This window comes from Crocodylus siamensis, chromosome 1 (assembly GCF_052110815.1).
Source record: "Crocodylus siamensis isolate JL-2025a chromosome 1, ASM5211081v1, whole genome shotgun sequence".
Lineage (NCBI taxonomy): Eukaryota > Metazoa > Chordata > Crocodylia > Crocodylidae > Crocodylus > Crocodylus siamensis.
Window position 1 is genome coordinate 289,179,593 of NC_143395.1, and position 24,006 is coordinate 289,203,598.

At 41.6% G+C, this 24,006-nt stretch overlaps 1 protein-coding gene across 1 annotated transcript in view; it reads right to left on the minus strand.

The window, feature by feature from the left end:
* The window catches only part of LOC149874583 (uncharacterized), a 33,946-nt gene extending 16,711 nt beyond the window's left edge, over positions 1 to 17,235 (minus strand). Inside the window, exon 1 of the mRNA XM_090064207.1 lies at positions 16,929 to 17,235. Coding sequence (XP_089920333.1) covers positions 16,929 to 16,989 — 61 coding nt within the window. The 5' untranslated portion in view covers positions 16,990 to 17,235. The remainder of the gene's footprint in view (positions 1 to 16,928) is intronic.
* Between the last annotated feature and the right edge of the window lie 6,771 nt (positions 17,236 to 24,006).

Here is a 24,006-nt window from a genome sequence, read left to right on the forward strand (position 1 = left end):
TAAAAACAATTAATGTGTAAGTCAGATTTATGCCAATTTTTGTTCCTTTTGTTTTATTTTCATGAGTGTGATTTACTGCCAGAACTCTACTGGCAAACATCAGGGCACAGACCTTTAGTAATAGAAAGCCGATCTAAACGGGCACATGACAGAGCAAGATGCATACAATCCTCAGCCTATTCCATTCTGTAATACATCCCAGGTTTCATATGGCATTTTTGATTGAAAGGTCTCAAAGTGTATTTAAAAGGTCATTTTGTAAAATAGGAAACTGAGGCACAAGGGAAACATACTGCCCAAGATCATCCAGCTATTTTATATATTCCCAGTGATTTAAAACCATGTCTCCCAAGCAGAGATTATCATAGCAGGGTGCAGGGCCCAGGGCAAATCAGCCTGCACGGGTCCCAGATGCAGCGGCTGGGAAGGGAGGAGGGAGTGGCGAGCTGCCAGACACAAAACAAGTGGCTTGGGTCCCACAAGGCGCAGGACACAGGACAATTGCCTTGATTGCTGCCCTCCCACCCCCACCCCTGGCTCTCCCAGGGATGGCCCTGCTCCCAAGTCTCAGTTCAGTACTTTCTCTATTCACTAGGCCATGTAGGCTCCCGTAATAATAAATAGTAAAATAGTAGCACATGGCTATAGCACAAAGTTCTTCAAAATCTTAACTGAAGATTCTGAGATACCTGAATGAGAAATATTACCTATGGTATGAAGGAAAAGTAGGTCACAAAACAAGATCATCCAGTTAACATAATCTTTTTTAATTGTCCCAGTACCTTGGAAGATTGCATCCCTAATTATCTCCTTCCCCTCCCTTGGGAACTTATCCAATACCATCATATTACCATATTTTCCTCACTTTTCCTCCCCAAAATCAACTGCTGCTGATTGGGGTACACATTTTAAGTGGGAAAATAGGGCAATAGCTATTTCTGCAGGCAGGAAAAAAAGTAATGCTGCACATGTTCTACAGGGATCTCCACAAAGAGCACACTGGGCTCTCCAGTTGCTACCACTCAGTCACTTATTGCTACATACCAGTATTTTCAAGGAAAGATCTTTTTTATTCCCCTTCATTCTGCTTTTTAGAAACAAGGTGCATCTTAGGTCATATTGTATACTAGCAGGGCTGGTCCAATGGTAATTGGCACCCTAGGTGAACTGTGTCCCTCAGTGCCCCCACTACTTCCAATATAGAAGAAAATAAGAAGTCTAGAATAAACTTTTCCATGTACTTATTTGATATTCAAAATGAACCATAAAAAAAAACAAACTTTTTTTATGAATTGTTTCACACTTTTCATTAACCCTAGCATAAGTCCTCTTGAGGGGTGAAAAAGTAGGAGTTGCGATTCTAGTCATCTTTCCTCTGAGATCTGTTTGGAGGTCTTTCTCCCCTTACCAAACCAAAGGTCTTAGACCGAGGTGAAGCCGTAGCTGGCCAGGGGTGTTATTTAGAATGATGTTCCTGTTATTTTGTTCTGCATATAATTTTGGTGCCCCCCAAATTCTGGTTCCCTAGGCGACTGCCTAGTCCGCCTAATGGTTGGGCCAACCCTGCATACTAGAAAAGATGGCAGTTGACAAAGTCTGACAGTAACTTCTATTATTATTGGTTTGGGTCCTTGAACACAACAAGATTTTTCAGAAAGTGAAGAGAAGGGGCTACCAAATATTTTAACAAAAAGCCACCACAGGAGCACTCCCCTCAGTCTATAGTGATATGAAAGAGTTGGAGGACAACCAGAAGGAGCAAAGGACGCTAGCGTCCGTAACAGATCCTGGTTCAAACCCAGTATAGAGAAAATTGATCTGGATTCCCTTCCCAGAGTTTTTTCACTATTGAGATTTTAAGCTTGACAGTCCTTATGATTTTTCCCTTTGTAAATTTTCTCTTTACTCCTTCGCTAGTTCTCACTATGTTTCTATCATCCTGGATGAAGTGAATAGAGCTCAGCTGATCTGACATCGGAATGAGTCAGCAGAAATTGTGTTGCCCTTTGCAAAAAGTTTTTGGCTTAGCTGGCTGCTTTGTGACAGGTTCTAACAAGTAAGAAGTAACTACTAATACAAAGACCAGCTACCAAAGGATCAAAGACAGCTTTATACCAGAGAAATGCAGCATTTCTCTTATGAATTAAGACTTTAAGAATATACTTCTAGATCACATTCAGTATACTTCAACTTTAGGAGAAAAACACAAAAGAGGAAAAAGAACTGGAACTGATGAAGGAAGCAAAACAGGATGACAGCATTGTACAGGAGCTTTAGCCAAAGAGGGCCAACCCACAAAAGAGACAGTAATCTGGAGCAGCAACCAGGATCTACCCACCTACTGTTATCTCAATAGTTTCTTACAGTACGATTTAAAATAACCCCAACTCCTGCCTAGGCATATGCATTAAACGTCCCGGCAACCTCTCATGCATACACCATGATCCAAAAGGATCAATGATTGTCAAATTCTAATGGGGAGCAACAGGTCAAAAATAAAAAAGATAGATGGGATGGCACATGTTATCCTGACATACAGATGGCTGAGGACGGTATCATATTAAAAATATCCAGCTAGTCAAAAGACTGTTAAGAATTCCATCCTGATTGTATATGCTAGATAATTTTGCATACAGGCAAATTTAATGGTGCAGAATTAACTTCTGTTTTCATGCCAAATATCTTAAGAAAAGCAATTGTGAGGATAATAGGTGACTTAATTTTTGAGACTGGATCTGAAACACTTGCAAAATTGCTGGTTCACAAATGAACAAAAAAAATCCTTAGAGGCTCAGATGAAAATTCAGCTCAATATGCTATGCAATTACTTTAGGGAATTCAGATGAAAATAAATCCAGATGATCTTCTAAGTGAAAACAGACTGAAAAACATGTTTTTCTACATTATAAAAATGTTAATATGCTCTTTTTTTTTTTTTTACCAACCCCTATTATGGGAATAACTAGAAGTAAAAGGAGGAAACTGGAAAAAGGAAACAGCTGTAACTGAAAAAAGCAGTAAACCAGGGATCCTGGTTTTCGCTGCTAAACACAATCCCCAATTTTCAGGTTAAAAAACTAATCTAAAATCCACATTTTTCCATGATTAAAATGAATTGCTACTAATATAGAGATATATGTATAGTGGTGTTTCATTTTGATCATGGAGAAATCTGGATTTGGAGTTACTGTTTTTAACCCCAAAACTGGGGATTTTTTTAATCAGAGAAAACCAGGATCCCCGGTTATGAGTGTTTTAATCTTTCTTATGTAACTAGATTTCACTAACATCTCAGAGAATTTAACCCAGTTTTTCATGCTTCATGCTACCAGAACCACCAGGGCTGGTAGCACCAGCTTGAGGGCATGAGACCAAGGCCCAATGCTTTCTAATCTTATTTTTCTGCATCACTTCCAAAATGTTTTTAGCAAGCATCTGTGCTTTAAATATAGCAAGTTGACTATGATTGTGACTCACTGTGGGTGGATCAGTCATATCCTAAAGAGAATTATCAAGGCTAAGAGGATGTTTACAAACTGCCGCCTGACAGCATTCAGTAGACCTTGTCTACAAAATAAGAAGGGTTTGTAACACAGCTGTGTTGCCAAATCCTCCTCATGGAGGCACAGTTTTTATCACCAAAGGAGTTTGAACACTATGTATTATACTAAGTCCCCAAACACAGTAAAAGGCAGCAAGAAAGGGATTTTTTCCCCCTATACAGCTGTGCTGATTCCCCTTTATATTTCTAACCAACACAGCTATATGGCAGTGCCAGTATACCAGCCTTAAATGTAACCTCTACGCCAAAATCATTAGCTCTAGACCGGGGTGGGCAAAATGCAGCCCATGGGCCAGATGTGGCTCACCAGGCCATTTTATCTAGTCCACGGGGCCCCTAAAAATTTAGAAAATTAATACTTATCTGCCCTTGGCTGCCTGTCCTACGGCTCTCAATGGCTTGCCAAAACTCAGTAAGTGATCCTCCGCCTGAAACAATTGCCTGCCCCTGTTCTAGACTGCCTCTGCACACATTCCTTCAGGAGCACACCCTCTCAAGAAAAAATGCTAGGCATGCACTCAAAAAGATATTATTTTCTAAAGCAAAATATGAATTTAAGAGGCATCTTTGGTTTAAACATCATAGCAATTCTATTTCATACTTCTAGGCATGAATCTTTCAAATAGGAAATCAAAGAGTAAGGGCTAAATTCTGCCTTCAGTAATATTTACAGTAACCCCACCAGCTTCATTTATTGAAGCCTGATTCTTGCCAGGGTAATTTACCTAATCTGGAACTCTGTGCTGGTGCTTTCTGCTCCTGCTGTTCTTGGACACTGTTTCTAGGACCCCAAATGGCTCATTTAAAAATAAGCTTGGCTCTCTTTGCTGTAGTGCAACACAGCCACACCCTAAAGCTAGCTGCATACAACTAGTTCATTTGCCCATCCCCACTGTTTAAAAGTTTGGGCAAAACACTCAATAACTGATTTGTATAGAGAACAATATTCTGAATGTGTGGTTAATTTAAAGGTCTAATTTCATTAGCCCATTATAAAAATAATTAACCCACTACGAACCTCACCAATTTTAACTGTGCAGCTGGATGATCACTGATCAAATAAGGCATTTCAGAGGATTCATAGGAAAACCTGGCTAGTTTCTGTGACTGCTGATCAATTTCTGATGACATTTTCACTGAATAGGGATCATGATTGCCTTCATTCTGAAAACAGCCACATTAGCATGTCTACAAACAATTACAGTAACTCTTCCTAACTGCCCAGGAGGTCTTTTTCAATCTAGTTTCTCAAAGGGAGCCAACAGCTCCCCTAACAATAAGAGCTGAGAGCATGGCGCTCTGCATAATCTGGTAAAGGGTAAAATTGGAGCCCAAAAAAATGATCAGTCCATCTACAGAGCAGCAAGCCTGCCTTTTAGGTTAATAAGCTAATAAATAAACAAGGACTTTCAAGAGCTAATGGGTCTGTAGTACATTTGCACATATACTTTTCAGTGAAATGCTCTGAGCATAGGGTTGCTTTTACCTGTTTTTCAGCTGTTAGAGATGGAAATAAGCAGCACTTTGAAAATGTTGCTTCTGTAAGTGCCTCTATAGTGTCTGTCAAAAGGCTATGTTAAACCATTTGACAGCAGTACTTCTCCAGTAAGTGAATGATACCGAGTGAAGTCTTGAGGAATTTGTGCGGTAACACAAGGGCCTTTGTGCCAGGGGGGAGGGAAGATTAGATACTGCTTGTTTCATATGTATATTCATTCCATTTGGGAATGAAATATTGTATTAGTAAGCTTCATAATTACCTCTTTTGCAATAATCCTGGTCTTAAAGTTCTTCAAATGATATATTTGATGGTTCTTCTCAGTTAAGAAGGTGTAAATTGATAGAACAAGTCAGCAGAAATAAAATAGGGTCATCATCATCAACCTGTCTTTGTTAGTGCATAAAAATACTTAACCTTTCATTGGAACTGAAACTCAGGCTTCTCTTTCCCAAGTAAGTGCTCTAAACACTAGGGTAGAGTAACAAATTCTGTTTCTCTCACCCAATGAATATTTAAGTATTCCATGAAAAATGAAATGGCTTCAAGGGAATGGAGGATGACCACACTTCCTAGCCTCATAGATTCATAGATTGTAAGGCCAGAAGGGACCTTGGAAGATCATTGGGTCCAGTCCCCTGCACCAAGCAGGAAAAATAACTGAGGGTCAGATGACCCCAGCAAGGTGACTGTCTAGTCTCCTCTTGAAACTCATAATCAAAATCGTAAGCAGGAAGATCTGTTCAAATCCCCTCCTCTGCCCAAGAGATTTGATCAATGTCTCCCACATAATGACTGAATGCCCTTATCAGTAGGTAAAACAGAAGATATCATCACCTTATTTTCTAGACATACTTTTCACAAAAAAGTTTTTTTAGGTACCAAAGTCCAAGAGGGAATTAATGACTGTAACCCCTGAGTTGAGAAATGTACTAACATGCAATGTGGAGTTAAGCACCTGATTTTCTTTGAGGAGCAGCGATGAAGCCACATACTTCATCCTTAGTTTTTTCTAACAGCTCAGGTCATTCTTGGCCTCAGCCTGTTGGCTTCTGGGATTTCTTAGGCACCTAATTCTCCTGAAGCATTTGTAGAGGGAGCTTAGGTTTTTAAGTTGGACCTGTGGATATCAGGAAGCTGCAAGCCACCTACAAGTTAGAGGCTGCAGTGTTGGTATGGCAGTGCATAAGTGTTATTGGTAGATCTACCCCTATGGCTTTTCATAGCTAAAGCGTGGCCTGCATATGGACACATATGAGCAAATGGACTTGACCATGGAAAGCCCCAGTCTTCATTTTATTGCCACATAGGCTAGAGTAACATACTCCCAGTATAGTGAAGCAAATTATAGGACTGCTGTGTGTGTGAAATAGGCATCTTAGTAATCTAACTTGAACTTGTATTAAAAACTAAGTTTTAAAAATTATATTAGAAAGTGGATGCATTCTAAAAATGGAAACATTCTAAGGTTTTCTAAAAATTATCAATAAAGCCCGGCTTGGAGAAGGACACTTTGGCTTGGTGGAACATTTCTACCAATCAAGTAGCAGCTGGTAGGGGCTTGCCCTGCCCCTGCTCGGAGGGGCAGGGTGAGGAGCCCCTGGACCTGATTGAAGACTGCGCTTTGCAGGTCTGGCAGAAAAGCCCAGCATGTTGAGCATGCTGGGCAAAGACGGCGAGGGACATTGGAGAGAGAAGAGCCTCCACAGGATCCCTTCTTCACCGGTGCGCAGGCCAGCGCACGGGGCTCAGGCTCTAGGAGCCTGCATCCTCAGCAGAGGAATGGACATAGCGGTGTGCAGACTGGCACATGGAGAACCAGCCCTGGGAGCAGGTCAAGGCTGCTTGTGCCCCACGCAGTGTGCAGACTGGCACACAGGAGGGGAGGTCTCAGAGTGACAACACTGGTGGAGGTCTCTGATTGAGTGAAGGGCTCTGAGGCCCAGTTGACGGCTCTTCAAAGAAAATTGTAAGTTGCTGGCAGAATCAGATCCTGCAGGGGAGGCATTCTGGAAATAAGGCAACCCCTTTGCCCCCCAGGGAAGCCCCTGGTGGAAGTTTCCCTCCCAGCTAGACCCATAGAAGTGGAAGTGCCCCTTGCTAGTTCGGATCCAGGGGTAAACGCAAATTGTATTATGTAACACTGCACCTCATATTTTGTATAATTATTATCATAATTATGAATATGTTGTACAAAATGTTATAGAATTCAGTTAATTTGTTATAATAGGTTTTGGGCTTATCGTATTGTAAATATTTATCTGTATACCTCTGGTGTTGTTAAAAGATATTGCTAAAAATATTTCGGGAAAGTTTGGTTTTGTTACCTATTAAAATATTTACCTGTATATATATATTGAATATGAAATAATATTTATAATGTAATCCAATAAACTGTAAACACTTAAGAGGATTGGCATGGAGTTGACTATATAGAGAAAAGAGGGACCCACACTCAAATCATTGGTGTCCCTCTCGCAGCACTGTCTCCTACATCATCTATCCCTTCCAGCTGAGGATGGGCACACCCTTGGGTGTTACCGGGTTACAAATATGTTTTGATAAGATTAAAATTTGAGGTTTAAAACCATATATTTGTACCCAGTAATCATACAACTGGTTTACTTTATACAGGTAGTAAATAACAGGTAATTGATTACCTGTAGAAGATCATTTTCTTAACCACCCAGGGCAAAAGAAATAGATCTTGTAAGCACTGGAAAAAACAAGAACAAAAACAAAATGTGTCCTAAGCAATTGGGATGTTTTTTCTGCTGCAGTACTAATACTTATAAAATGAATATAAAAACCTATGAATATGGCAGAGAACAAGGAAGAAATGAGCAGCTCATGGGATGAACTTGGCATGCAAGCAAAAATGTGGGGGAAAATGCTAGCTAAGCTGCTATTGGCTTCTCCAATTCTTTCTTTTTAGAAAGACAGTGAAGGACATTATTTTTTGTACACAGTTCACTTCATATATAGAAACTATTTGGATCATTTTCCCTCGGTGTATTTAGTCTTGCTCCAGTAAACACTTAGAGACGAAATACCTTGCTTGTGTAAGCAATTGCATTCAATTCCTTTAGAGTGGATATTTTGAATAAAATATCAGTGACCAGATAATCTTTCTTTGAAGTAAGGCTGATAAGATTATTGTACATTAACATTGTATTGCATTTCTTCCTGTCTTGGAAATGTAGATTTAGACCAGCTTTCTGCCCAGTAGAGGACTGCAAACAGGAAAAATTACAAATTTATCCATATGAGCCACTACTGTTACTGTTTTGAATTAAAAAATAATAATCATAATTTGAACAAAACATTTTAAATGTTTCCATATGAAAAAACGACTGAAAACTCCCAGTAATCAAGACTACTAGGACAAAAACAATGGCAGTGTTATCCAAGTCTAAGCTGTATTTAAAAACAGATTTCTTAGAAGAATCTACTGTTAACAAGTACCTTCAGGATGTTTGTTTTTAATGCTGAATATGAAAAAATAATAGCTGCTGTCAGGACTTTTCTGCTAGTGTTACATAGCATGTTACATTACTTTGGTGTATTTTTCCTTGAAGGAAAGGCTGAATATATTAATATGACCAATAAGCCAATTGCCAAATTCCCCCAGAGCAGCCTTTTAATCAAAAATTGCCCTAAATGTACATAAAGAAACAGCAGATGGAGTCTAAGTTTTAAATATATATTTAAGGGGGTCATTTTCATCCAATTTACCAAAAAATAAATAAAAACACCAATGGTCAAATTATTTTGTGGGGAGGTCAGAGAGATGCACAACAGGTAGGAAAGATCTGAGTAATGTTGCTTTTCAACTAGCATCCAGTTACATTTGTATTCCAACGATCTCCACTGCAAAACTAAAGTTTGTACCATTTGAAGTTGTAAAAGGTAAAAAATTGTCAATCTGTGAATGTAAATCATTTACTGTATTTTCTTGCATACTATGCACACTTTTTTCCAAAAGCCAGATGCTGGGAATTTCATTGCATGTTAAACAAGAGAAATATGGTAAGGGCAGTCTCTGCTAGTTACCAGATAAAAGTGAAAATAAAATCTGCATGTGACTCGTGGGCGAGCAGAACAATGAGGAGGCTTGGCTCCTTAGCTATTGCTACTCAGTTACTTACTACAAGGAATGCATTTTTTTCCTTCACTCTGCCATTCAAAAATAAGGTCCACTAGGCCATTTAAGAATATATCAGGATTTCTGATTAGTGATGTTACCATGAGTTTTCTTTATTGACTTACCCATGTCTCTGAGGTCAGCATTAAGGGAATTGGTGGCATTTGAGTCACTCCTACATTGCTCGCTATATAGGAAGTAATATTTCCAAGGCAAGGTATGCATACTCTCACTACTATTACTATTTTACTAGTTGTTGTGGAGTTTCAGGTTCAATCAGTGTGACTTGTAACCTGGAATGCTTTGTTGCCTGTGGATGTGTCTACACATGCTTTTATGCACCTTAAAATGGTGATTTAAGATTATTCAAACATAAGTTTAATACCTGCATTAAGCAGGTACCAATTTATGCACAAGGAGCTAAATTGCATTAGTGAATGTGTAGACATGAATGCACATTAACGCAGTGTGCATTCATTGACTTGGGACTAACTTTAGTCCCAACTTAGTCTGCACACCCCTGTTAATGTATAGTGCTGTGTGCATATGTAGACATTGTTTCATAATGATCCCAGCAAGGTGATTTTCAAGCCTTGTCTTGAAGACCCCCAGGGTAGGAGCCAGCACCACCTCACTTGGAAGTTGGTTCCACATCCTAGCCGCCCTGACAGTAAAGTAGCACCTCCTAATGTCTAGTCTGAATCTACCGTCTGCCAGCTTGTGACCGTTATTTGTAGTCACTCCTGGTAGTGCTCGGGGGAACAGGGACTCTCCCAGTGCCTGCTGGTCCCCTCTGATTAGTTTGTAACAAGCCACTAGATCCCCCCTCAGCCTTCTCTTCTGGAGGCTGAACAAGTTCAGATCCTGTAGCCTCTCCTCATACGGCCTGCCCTGCTGCCCCCTGATCATGTGAGTGGCCCTCCTCTGGACCCTCTCCATGTTGTCCACATCCCTCTTGAAGTGCGGTGCCCAGAACTGGATGCAGTACTCCAGCTGCAGCCTGACGAGTGGTTGCCCCTAAGCATAATCTCCCCTGCTGGCCCCTCACAGACATGCTCCAGGATAATTCTCTCAAAAAGCTTACCCAGGATTGAGGTAAGACTAACTGGCCTATAGTTTCCTAGGTCCTCCTTCCTCCCTTATATGAAAATGAGAACCATGTTGGCCCTCTTCCAGTCCTCTGGCACCACACCAGAGCACCATGAGTGCTCATAAAACCATTCCAGGGGTCCCGCAATGACCTCAGCTAATTCCCTCAGCACTCTGAGGCAGACAGCATCCAGACCAGCTGATTTAAATACATCCAGTCCCTCCAGAAGTTCCCTGTCTAGATCCTCCCTGACCCTTGGCCTAGGTGCACCTCCCCTGGGGCCTGAGGGGGGCCTGGTGGGGGGGCTGATCTGGTACCTGCTCAGAAAAATGGAGGCAAAGAAGTCATTAAATAGGTTAGCTTTGTCGTCTGGTGTGACGACCAAATTTCCTAGCATGTCTTGCAGGATCCCCACATTACCCAGAACCTTCTTTTTGCCCTCTGTGTATTTAAAAAAGTACTTCTTGTTGCCCTTGATCCGGAAAGCTAGTCCCAGTTCCATCTCCACCTTGGCCTTCCTGACTGCCCCCTTGCAGCCCTGAGCAACCTCAGTATAATCCTCCCTGGTGATGGTACCACCCTTCCATTGGGTGTACACCTCCCTTTTAGCTAGAAGACATTCCTGGATGCTTTTGGTGAGCCATGGTGGGGTTTGTGTCCTCCTGTTCCCTTTGATCTGTGTTGGGATTACCTCTCTTTGGGCTTGGAGGATCATCTTCTTAACAAGCAACTACTGTTCTTGAACACCTGGCTCCCCTCCCCTCCGGGACCTCAGTGCTTCCCCGGCTATTCTCCTTAGCTCATTGAAGTCTGCCCTCTTGAAATCTAGGGCTGCTGCCTTGCTGCAGGCCTTTGCTACCTTGCGCTGGATGGTGAATTTCAGCAGGCGATGATTAGTGTCACCCAGGTGGTCAAGCACCCACAGCCCCCTCACCAGGCCATCACCCCTGGCCAGCATGCCAGCTAAATCACCCTAATGTGCATTAGCCTAAAATGAGCACCAAGTCTTTCCCTGTTGGACCACAGGGAAGACCCTTAAGAGTATGTACTTTCACAGATGCCTATGTCTGGTCTTCTTTTCCATTACAACATAAGGAATATTTTAGCCTCTATATACATTTTACTATTGTTTGGCAGCTTTAGTGAATTTTCCTTCCTTAATGTTATGGCTCCAACGCAGTGTAAATTGTTTGAAAAGGCAAGACAGCAATGACAGTTGGCTCAGTGTATACAATCTGGTATATCACCAGAGATAATGCAGACCCCTCTGCAGATATATTACTCTTTAGAGCTTTTATGGTCTCCAAACCACATGGGTCCATTCTTTCACTTGATGTCTCTTCAACTGGCATCTGGAGAGAACAATATTACATGCAATGCCTGGTGTCAGCTCCTTAAAAACACAGATCAGAAGCTAGATATTATTTTCCCTTAGATGTCACTAGCCATCTGAGACCATTGTAGATAAGATAACAGACAGAAAACTGTCATAGTGAAGCAATTAACCTGGAATTCCAAAATATTACCTATTATAGAACTTGATCCCAAACCAGTGGATGTTGCTGAAAGCCTTTCCAGGGGTTTCTGAGTAAACCCATATACAAATATAGTAGAATGTCCTGACCTGAAGATTTGTGATAAATAAACCCTAGAGCCTTATCCTCTGAGAAACAGATTCAAAGATGACTGCAGAGAGAGTCCAGCCTATTACTTTAGCAAAGCCATTAGAAGAACTGGGAGGCTGAGAAATTACAGAAGTATAGAAACGATGCAAGGGGGGAGGAATTTTGTGGGGTGGATCTTTTATTGGATCTCTGTGGATCTTCTATCAAAACTCCATGGTTTGGATAGAATTGGACAAGCTTTTGAATGCAAGGCATTCTTCATCATTTTAGTTGTCTTCCTATAATGACATCACAAGGCAAAATGGCACATAGACACAATAGACAGCTTAATTTATTTTCATTTATACAGAATTGTGAAAGTATTCTGAAAAAAATAGGTTGTTTTCCTCATGAAAATGGGAACTGGCTTTCTCTGATGTGGCTTAATGTAGGTCAACACTAAGTCTAAAGGTATGACTGCAGCTCAGGTAAACATATTTGAGACACTTGCAAATTAGCTGCTTCCTCAGAAGCTAACAACAATTCAGATCTGAAACAGAGTTCAGCAAAACTCACCCAAGAGCTTGAGCTCTGCCGCCATTAATTTAAACCACTAGCAATGCAGCCAATTCATTTATTTCTACATGACAACTTTGGCTAGGTTCAGACATTTCACATAAACTGAAACCAATCTAAACTTAGAACAGCACACATATACTGGTTTAAAAATGGTGGAACCCAGTCTAAGATAAACCTGGATGCATGTAGTATCAGATTTAATCAGTTTAGGTTTGACTGGTCTATTGAACTTCTGTCTCAGATCCCCTTCTGACTCAGTCTGATGGCATCCCAGGCATCTTTCCAAGTTACCAGCCACAGGCAGGGGTGGGGCACGGGGACAGGAGGGAGCATCTGTTGCTCTGTATTTTTCTATCTTTATATGATATCCCTAGGCAGGCAGGGTACTTTGCAAAAAGAAAGAGTTGGGCCCCTCAAGCTCCAGCCAATGGCAGGCACCTGACAGCAGGGAAGGGCAGACTGAACAAGCAGCACCAGCTGTGATCTGTGTGCATGGAGCCACTAGCATGGTCGGGCAGGGATTGGAGCAACTGCCACTGCCACTCGAGCTGTAATTCCCCAGTGCCTGAAAGCACTGGCAGCTCCTGGACACCACAGCCTGGGTGGGGCAGAGATGCTCTCCACTGTCCAACAGCTCCTGTTTGGCTGTGAAACTGCAGATAAGAAACAAAGGTACCAGGGCATTGGATCCACGGCGGGGAGCAGTTGCTGCTAGATCCAAGCCCCACATATAAGCAGCCCCTCCCTTTTCTTCTCCCCCTTCCCCTTTCCCAAAGTTGGAACACAGAGCCAGAGCTTTCTACTGTTTGCCCGGCTAGCCTGCTCCCAGCTGCCTTCCCTTCGGGAGCTCCAGGGCTTTAAGCCAGGGCTAAGGGCAGTCTTATTTATAATTTAGTCTGGCTTTGTACAGGATGGTTTGGGTAGGGCTAAACATGCCTCTGGCAGAGGGTTGGAGTGACTCCTTCCATCCCTGCTTCTCTATGATTCCTGTGGCTGGGGTGGAGCAGGGGGATGAGGTGGCGGGGGGGAACTACTCCCATGTACCTGGCAGCCAATTAGGGGTGGCTTAATGTCTCCGGCAGCCCAGGGTGCCAGCAGAGCATGTTGGGAAGCAAACAAGAGTGCCTCCTAACTGCTGGCCTCCTCCAGTGCATGCAGCCCACATGTCCCCATACCCCAAATGAAGGGACAGCATATGTTCTGTTCTCTCTCGAACAAGACTAGGGTGCTTAGAGTAAAGCATAAAACTTAGATCACTTCTGCCTCTGGCTTTTTGAATGTCTGTGCCTGGCCTTTGTGCTGCAGTTGAGACATGCCATCATCTTACACAGGCCCACAGAGTAAAACTTAAGTCTTTTAGGTCATGATTTAAATGCAAGTACAGGAATCTTCCACTGGTTTCATGGTTTTGAGTCTAGCAGATAAGCATGGGGAAAAAGTGGCAAAAGGGGTGTAATTTGCCTTTAAATTCCAGTGAAACTACATTAGGCTAATAACATCTTTTTTGCTGATAATGGGACTGAAATTTTGTATTCATAAGATTCCTATGCAATTACCATAAGGATCCTCTTGGTTTTGAGTCATAAAGAACTTCTTGACCTTTCAATGAGCTGAGACAGAAGCAGAATTTTCTAGATAGCTATAAATGTGTGACCTCTCCCATCCCCAAACTTCAAAACAGGCTATGGAATAAAGCTTAATGTGTTCTAAATGCAACAGGGGAACGACATTTTTTTTTCACTGATTTCTTGTATGACTTTTTTTCCCTGAAGTTTATTGAATGGCCTTAAGGCAATGACATTTTTGTAAGCCATCAGCATGCTCGAAAACCAGTAAAGCAGGCAAAATCACCAGCAGAAATATGGAAAATGTAGATCATTTGGGTCCCATTTCTAAGATCCGATACAGTCTTCTCATGGTGCTCAGGTACGCAGAGAGGCCATAAAGCTGAGCTAACCAACTAGTTGAGGAATCACTTAACAAAAATAGGTATCCCCACATACTATAGGGATTGGATGGGGATGCGGTGGTCAAGGTGCTACTCTGTAGAAATCTTTGGTCATGTTCACCACTAGCATGACTAGAACCAAGACTGCATAAGTGAATTATCCCCGCACCACTTCCTTTGCTCATTGGAGGTAATAATATAACATATTTTTACCCAGTTTTCCCAGGACTGCACCAATCACAGCTTAGCTAGAGATAAAGGATGCTCCTCTCAAATTTGCAGCAAAGCAAGAAAAATATGCACAACATAAAATTCAACAGCTACTGGGTAGCCTTAGAACAATTCTCTCTCTTTTTTTTCTTTTCTCTAAGATGGAAGCTAAGACATTTTAGAGTTCTCCAATTAAGCCAAACCTCCACAGCTGCATTCAAGGAAAGTCCTTTCCTCACTGGTGCAAGCCAGACAAAGTGAGAATCAGAATATAACTATTATATATGTGCCCAAGCAAACTGGGGGCAGAGAAATACCCAATTTTACAATTTATAAATTAGATTAAGTTCTCAATCTCTTATATCTAGTGTAATGTGTGTCTCCAGGCTCCTTTTCCCCCCAATTAGGCTGTCTAGATAGAAAATGATAGTGAAAAAAGAAGCCTTCCTGAATGTTACGGGGGACAATAAGCTGAATAAGAGTCATTGGCATGTGCTTGTTGCCAAGAAGACTAATAACATCCTGGGTTACATTAGTAGGAGTGTTGCTAGCAGATCAAGGGAAGGTTTTATTCCCGTCTATTCAGCACTGGTGTCCCATCTGGAGTACTGTGTCTGTATTTGGGCCTCTCGTTACAGAAAGGATGTGGACAAATTGGAAAGTCCAGCTGAGGACAATAATGGTTAGAGGACTGGGCAACATAGCGATACAAAGACTTGTGGGTGGGATAATCTAGTTGGGGATGGTCCTTATTTGAGCACAGGCTTGGACAAGATGACCTCCCGAGGTCCATTTCATCCCTAATTTTCTGATTCTTTGACTTTCTATTTATAATTTGTAATACTCTCTTTTCTTAAAATGCCCTTTCCATGCTCTAAGTACTTAAACCATAAATTATAATTCATATATACTATAGCATATAGTAACTAGCTTTCCCACACTAATTAAGCCTAAATGAGCAATTCCCACTTGGAAAGATAATCGTCTAGAACATGGAAGTCTGCAGACCAATAATGAAAAACAATATAGATCACCACTCTTTTGAACACACTACACTATCTAGCTTTATACCTCCTTGTATTTCTATTCCAGCCCCATTATACTGACTCCTCATTTTAAAGTGGCATCATTTCAGTCACTGACCTCAAAGCCGGGATGCCAGCTATCGCTGCAAGTTGCCCAAAAGTTATAACTAGGCTTTTTTAGTAACTGTTGGTTACTCATTTTTTTCTCTTCCCCATTCAGACAGATATGTATTTAAACACACTGGGAAAGATCAAAATGTACCAAAAAGCATACAACTGCGCTATTTGTGTGGCCTAATTTTAAGAGGGGTTGCCTTTTGTTTCCAATTCTATTTAAAATAAGAAATCCATGCTGCATCATATTTCCAAAGGCTATAGTTTATTTTTAATACAGAAAATATCGAACAACAGTTGACACCTCATTTTGGATATTTGTTTATGTTACTAATTGAAGTCAGTAGAAGTTTCACAGAACTTTTTACTATTAGGGGACACTGACAATTATTACACAATGTTAGCCTCCCCCCCCCAATCCTTTAATCTCCATTATAATTGTTCTTAACAAAAGTATCCCCTACCATCTATTTCCCTCAGGGGAAAAATGTTTTCAATTCGTATTACTTCTAAAAATAAAAACTATCTACAGGCAGTATGTAAATTTGATATGTTTAGCAGTACTGCTATGAAAGCTGGTAAAACAACCAATTAAACTGCAACCAGCTTCAAAATAGCAGCGTTCTTCTTTACAATATAAAGGATAAGCAAGACACTGGACAAAACACTGAAAATTGAAACAAATATGCTATTGATGTCAAATTAATTTAAAAAAAAATCTTTCCAGATGTTCAAAGCTTCCTTGACAGGCTTAAGATGGATATTTTCAAGTCAAGACAAGTCAAGCCTAAAATATTAAAACAATTCTAGGGAAGAAAGCACAACAGTCTCAAATAAGGGATCACAAACTCTAATCCTTGTATCCGTATTTACCCACTCTTCCAAATTTTTCCTTTTGCCTGTTGTTCAATACATCATACATTTCTTTAGACATAAAGATACATCTACTTTGAATGTTGGGTACTTCCAGAAAGTATTACAAAATGTGATAAATAATGAAACCCACCTAGAAAACAACAACTCTTTGTATTATTCTTAAATAACCAAACTGTACTAACATTATGCTGGCTTCAGGTTTGTTGGTTTTGATTTTGTTTTGGTTTCTTTCAGCTTCCCACCCGAGAAATAGAATGGCAAGGTATAAGATCACTTACCTTGAACAGAAACCAGAAGAAAACCTAGGTAAAAAAGAATGGTAGCTCTCAACCTCACCATGGTTTTCTCTACAGTCCACCTATTGTTGTTGTTCTTTCTCAGAGTAATAGGACCAACAGTTGTAATTGCGATGTCACTTCCCCCGCCTCTTTTAATGATTTCTGAAGTAGGCTAGCTCACAGATATCTTTTCATGCCATTTCCCTCAAACACAGACAGCTCCACAGAGAAAAGCCCATCCTACGAGACACGTTAAAATCCAGCCGGGCACAAAGCCTCCCTATAGCAAGTCTACAACACAACTGTGAACATGTAAATCTGTACATTCACAGCTCCTCCCCAGCAAGGAATTTGTTTAATAAGATCCTCCACTTGCAAAGATGGCAGGTCAACTCCTCCAAACAACTAATGAGAAAACAGGACTATGAGAACTACTGTGCTATCAACTGCACTCCTCTCCCAAACCAAGATACCTTATTTTCAAACCTCGCCTGCAGAGCTGGGTGTGCTTCTGCAGTCAGACACTCCATCCCAGGAGAGCAATTTTACAAAAGCATACTCAGAAACCTATATTAAGTATTCTTTTCTTGGGCTTATGGACTAGTTTTAAGGTGGTGTTTAGGCTGCTAAGCCATAATCAGCAAGAAAGGAAAGCATGGCTGCATTTCTAATCCAGGAGTAAGCAGTGTTAGAGCAGAGAAAACTAAAAAAACAAACGGGTTGTAAATATTCCTGCATTCATCTTCCACTGACCAGGAGATTAAATATAAATAAAATATACAGATATATTTAGAATTAAAAAGTAGTCTGTTTATTGTAATAAGTCTGTTAATATGATGCTCTGAGCTGAAAGCGGTAAGAGTCTAATTTCTGGGAACTGTGCAAGTAAAATAAAGAATATGTTGACCATCTAGGTATTTTAGTGAGAATTATTTATTATTGTTTTCTAATTTATCTACTTTTTGGTAACCTGCTCTGAGTCTGTTTGGAGAGAGCAGCAGAAAAAATAAATGAAAAAAATGAATGAATAGATTTTGTTCTAGCAAAAGCTATGGAAATTATTGCCAGCCTACTCTGGCTAAGACAAATAAACATGTTCTTTCTTGTTAGGCCTAGTCATCAGACCTAAGATTACTGACATTTAGTTTTAAGCAGTTGAAGATATTTTTTATTTCAACAAAAAGATTAGACTGGGACTCAAGCAATTGTCATAAAATATTTGAATGTCTCTTTTCAGACTAGTGTATACATGAGGCATATGAAAATGTGTAGACATGATTTTAATGATCAAATCACCCTGAAGGAAACATAGAATTTAGCACATCTGAGTAACAGACAATCTGAGGCAGGCACAGGCAAATCAGCAAGACTTAAAAGCTTTATATCAAAACAGCTATTTTTCTGGTAGGAATCTTTTCTATGTGCTCTATATCAACTCTCACTTTGTACTATAATTTCTTTTAGCATGTGATAAAATTATTTTGGATCCAGCACCTCATTTCTTGCACCAAGTAGGAACACAAGCAGATGTGACATTTGGCTTTATCCCTATTTTCATAGGTGCTTTGTCATACAGTGTGGAAGAATAGGCACAGTGCTAGAAGTCCCAAGTCTTACAACCATCTCTGTCACTAACATGTTGGGCATGTCCAGATGAGCCCACATGTGCCTCTTGCAGCATCTGAAACCCCTTTGAGATGCTACAAGAGACACATGCGGAAACAAAAGAAGTTCCCCCCACTGCAAATTTGCAGCGGGAGAGCAAAATTAGATCCTATTCAGGGGTCAAACAAAACCCCGGGAGGAAAAAGCAGGACAGGGCACAGTTCTAGACCATGCCCTGAGGCAACTGGAGGCTCAGTCCTCCACAGAGACGCTCTGGCATAGGGAGGCTGGAGAAAGCAGGGGAAGGGGCAGGGGGCTGGTGAGAAAAGAAGAATGTCTCCAGGGGCTGTTTCCAGCCTGCTGCTCATTCCCCTGATTGGAAAAAGGGGAAGGAGCTGGGGACTGGCAGCAAGTCCCTGGAGATAAGCTGGAGACTTCTCCTGCTCTCTTAAGCCTCCTGCTTGTTCTCTCCTACTGCTAGTGAGTGTGGTGGGGCCGGGAGAGCAAGTGGGCAGCTGGGGGAATGAACAGAGGGTGTGGGGAATGAACAAGAGATGGGGGAATGAATGGGGGGCAGGGGAATGAATGGGGAGCTGGGGGAATGAACAGGGGCAGGGGGAACAAATGGGGCAGAGGGAATGAATGGGCTTCGGGGAATGAAAGGGGAGCAGGGGGATGAACAGGGGCAGGGGGAACAAATGGGGCAGAGGGAATGAATGGGACTCGGGGAATGAAAGGGGAGCAGGGGGATGAACAGGGAGCTGGGGAAACCAATGGGTTTGGGGGTGGGGGAAAACAAGCCTCCTGCTCATTCCTGTATTCTCTCCAGTCTCCTGCTTGTTCTCCTGCTCATCTCCAGCCTCTGGAGCAGGGGAATGAGCAGAGGGCTGCTGACCAGAGCCTGTGGGGCAGGAAGAGAGCTATAGCCCCTGGGGGGGCCTGGGACCCTGCAGGCAGGGTAGTCCATGTGCTGTGGGAGGGAGATCTGCCCTGTGGGGAGCAGGGGACCACATGCACCTCCTGAGAGTAGCAGTGCACCCCCTCAGAAAAGGCATCACCGACACTATTGGTGGTGCCCATGAGCAGTCACCACTTGCCACCCCACCACTGCTGACAGTGCTGGTGGCATCTGTGGGAGCTCCCTGCTTACCACTGCCGCCACGCTCCTGCCACCACCAGCATTTCCGTGCCCTGCCAGCTGCCGGGGGCTTGCAGCATTCATGCAATGAACCCACCCCTCCTAAGCAGCTCCCACACCCACAGTCCCCCCCACACCTACCCACACACTGACTCACATCCCCCCACATCCCTCCACACCCACCTACATCCCCCCACCCCATCCTGCAAACCCCACATCCCCCCATCACACACCCACCATGTGATAAGGAAACCCAAAGCAAACATTAAAACACATAGATATTTAGAATTTATTTTATTATGATGCTAGAGACACTGATAGGCTTCCAAATTTCTTTAACATTGTAAATATAGCAATAAAACATTGCCCAGCTGATCAATCCCCCTTTTTCTCTCTCTTTTGTTCTAATTATGTAAGAATGTGGATTTTGAGGTATTTTAAAAAGTGAATTTGGGATGCTACTTCAACAGCCTAGCTGCCACAAGGGGCTAGTGTCCAATTGGCTGGGCCCCAGAAACTCGTGTCCATTTGTATCTTCTGGAGATCATGGGCCTTAAGGCCCACCTAGTTACGTAATAGCCTCCACTACTGTGTGGGGCCACAGTTTGAAAGGTACAACTAATTTTCCTTTGGTGGGGGGACAACTAAGGAAGAAAAGGGTAGGAGTGATGTGGGGTTAAAAGTTCAAAATGTGAAAAGAAGTTCGTCTGAGGGCGGCCCTACCGGTCCTCCAAGGCATCCAGGGAGCCAGTGGATTCTGCCCACTGGCGCGCTGCCTGGAAATGTATACAGACAAGGGAGAACAAAGTGGCCCCAGTCTCCGGGCACCTTCCTGGCTAAAGCCTCCTTCCTGCTCAAGTACAGGGCCCACTTGGCCAGGGCCAGGAGGAGGTTGACCAGGAGGTCCTGGGACTTGGTGGGGCTGTGAATGGAGTGACCAAAGACAAAAAGTTGAAGGGTGAAATTCAACCAGAATCTCAAGAGGAGGTTCTGGAGGTGGTGGTGGACGGGTTGTAGCCTGGCGCACTTGAGGCTCATGTATGCCAGGGTCTCTCTCTGCCCACAGAAGGGGCAGGAGACCAGGATGTCCATGAAGCTCACCACATATACACCCGTGGCAATGGCTCCACTGAGGAGCTGCCAGCTGAGGTCCCCATGGGCTCGTGGGATGAGGGTGGATTACAGACTACCTAGAATCTCCTAAGGGCAAGTAACCCTGAGGAACTGGCCAGGGCAGGTTTTCATACTGCTGAGGCCAGGACAGGGCAGCTTTTTATACTGCTCGGAACAGCATAGGTGCTGGCCCCGGGCTCTAGCTCCCCCTGGCTGGAGATCCAGGAGGAGCCAGGCAGGGTTATTTTGCCCCAAGTGGCACAATTTACTTCACAACAAAGTGTATGTCAGAGCATATGCGCTGAGGCAAAAAGCCCTGGCTCAAATTTGCACTGCTTCTATCTGAGCTGCTGCAAGCGCATGTGCTTGTATGCATGGACATGCCTGTTGAGGTTTTTTTTAGGCATGTAACTATCATCATGACACCATGAGATGGGAAAAGGACGAACTCCCCCTCCCCACTAGCCTAGCTATTTATTAGGGATGGTGTGTACAATGCTGTGAACATATAAAGCATTCTAAAAAAGGAGAATTATTTTAATTGTAAATAAAAATAGCTCATTTTATGATTTTTCTTTGGAAAATTTTAGGTTAAAGGAAAACAAGTGGGAAATTACAGAATGAAAATCCTTTTATTTGTTCTTGTAAATTAAAGTTGTGAGCCTGTTGGTCCATAGCATGATATTTCTTGATGCATTTCATTTTTTTGTACACTGTCTCTTGGCATAATAGCGGTCCTCTCCTTATTCTTCCTATCTTCATTTTTTAATTGTTGGCCTCTCTTGAGCAGCTAGACATGGAGAGAATGGCTCCCATGTCACCATCCAATTACTATCTCTTTTGGGCAGAAGTTAGACTTTGCTCCTTCTGGAGCAGGAGACCTGGCCTACCTTCAAAAACCAATAGACCTTCTCTTTCATTGGATTTGTCAGGGTGAGCTATTGCACCATTCTGTGGGTGGCCTCCTAAAAATATTGGTCTATTTTCATAATAATTTTAAGTATTTTAATTAAAACTTTGGCATTCCTTCTTATGCTCTTCCCCTTGGATTCAGATGAAATTTGAAGTATAAATTACAGGGTGTGCCTCTAGGACTAAGCACAATGTACATACTGAAGACAGTGAAAGGAGTTGCAAGAAAAAACATGTTGCAACAGTATCTGAATTTGGCTCACTAGTATATGCACAGGTGCACATGCATGCAGACATACGCAATTGGTCCTTTTGGTAACTTTTACATTGAAAGTCCTAACAGCTTTTCAGAATGGTGAAATACAAAGTTCTTTGTATTTTTCTATTTGTGAATCTCAAAGTATTTTTCTAATTACAGCAGTCTGAATTTGGTATGCACGTTTAAAATTAATTTTCCACATTTCTTAGTTGGGGTAAAGTCTTCTCTTTTCTCTACTGTTATTCATCTCTTCATTCTCAGTTGCTTCACGTAGTATTTCTGTGTGTATTATTTTCTTTCCTCCGTTACTTTCCTACCTTTCCTGTAGTTTGTGTTTCACATCTACTTACTTCCTTGTACCTTTATTATATTCTTTCTCCACAATGTCATCTGAATGACACACATTTAGGATGCTGCCTAAAGCAATTCAACAAGCATACCAACTGCTGAAGTTGTAAAATATCAAAATATGCAAGAAAGGAGGATTTGTGAATAACTTTTATTGAACCTACTACATGCCAGTTCAATAAAAGATTTCACCCATATAAATCATTGTCTCTTGCATATTGTCTGGATCATTACAGCTACAACATCACTTCAACTACCAATATCAAATATATAAGTTTAGTATTATTGGTTAGCCCAAGTTAACTTAGAAATTTATCTCAGAAATGAATTTAGCATTCCAAAAACATCTTAACTGGGTATGATCTATTGTAAAAAAAGAATACAAGGAAAACATCCTTACCCTTATGCTTATAAATCCTTGTACACAATAATGAGGTAACAGGCATTCAGCACGTCAGCGTTTGAAAGCTCTGTGCAATGTTCATATTTTTTTTTTTATGGATTGTTAAAGCGTGGTAGATTGACTGGCTAACATTTCCTTTCTGATGTTACACAACTCTGGTAAGTACATAGGTGATGAAGCAAGAGATTCAGAGATACTTTAAGAAATATCAAGACAGGGATTAACATGTATTGTGGAAGGGCAGTAATATACTAAACGACAAGAAAACTGAGAATAAAAGATAGCCCAGTAGTTGCCTTAAGGGAATCCCTTCAGCATGAAAGTGAAGAGTTTAGGAGTAAAAGAGAGGGTTTTTCCAAGTTTCCTCCATCCAGAAGGTTTCCATTAGAGATCTGTTTGTTCACTAATAATTAAAAATGCTGTTGCAATATTCAATGCATATTTCACCGTTAAACTGGCAGTTGTTTTGACTAGGAGACAGCAATGTAGGCAGACATCGTCATTCTGGTTCATTGGGCTGAAAACAACTCATAGAAATTAGAGGATTTAATATGGGAATATGACAAAATGGTTAAATGGGGAGAGGGAGAAAGGAATGTAGTGCTTTTAAATGTCATATTCAAGATCAAAGTTTCTGTTCCAACCAAAAATAGGTAGAACTTGCTATTCCTCTCTGTAGGCAGCTAATACAAGGAAGTATAATCTCCTTGCTCACACAAAACAGATTTGCTTCAGAAAGTCTAAGTTTTACCAGATCTTGCTCTCATACTCAGGATGGCAGAGGCACATAAGAATAGTATCAGCAAAACAAGTGTCTTGTTTCAGCCTTTAGGTCCCCTCAACTGTAGGGCCAGCCACATTACAATGTAAATTGTCACATTCATTCCCTGTTACATATTTTGCAGTCTATGGAGCCAGAAACAAAGCAACTACAGAGCTGAACAGGGCTGCTGACATAAGTATTAAGACAGTCATGTCTATTCACCCAAGTATGATTCAGGCTTAAGAAGTGGGGCAGGGAGGGACAGGGGAATGAATGATAGTGTTCTCTCTGCTTCAAATTTCACTTAACGGTTTGCAGCATCCCATGCCAAGGTACTCAGTATGCATGTTATTCTGAAAACAGTATCACTTGGAAACACTTGTGTTATTCTCTCATTTCAGTTTTGATGGACTTCTTATTAAAAATGATACAGGTATCATTGCAAAGATTACCATTAAATTGGAATTCCCTCACCACTAAGACTGTTAAAGTTGAAGAAACTTGCTGGAGAAGCCTATAAACTCCATCCGCGTGTGT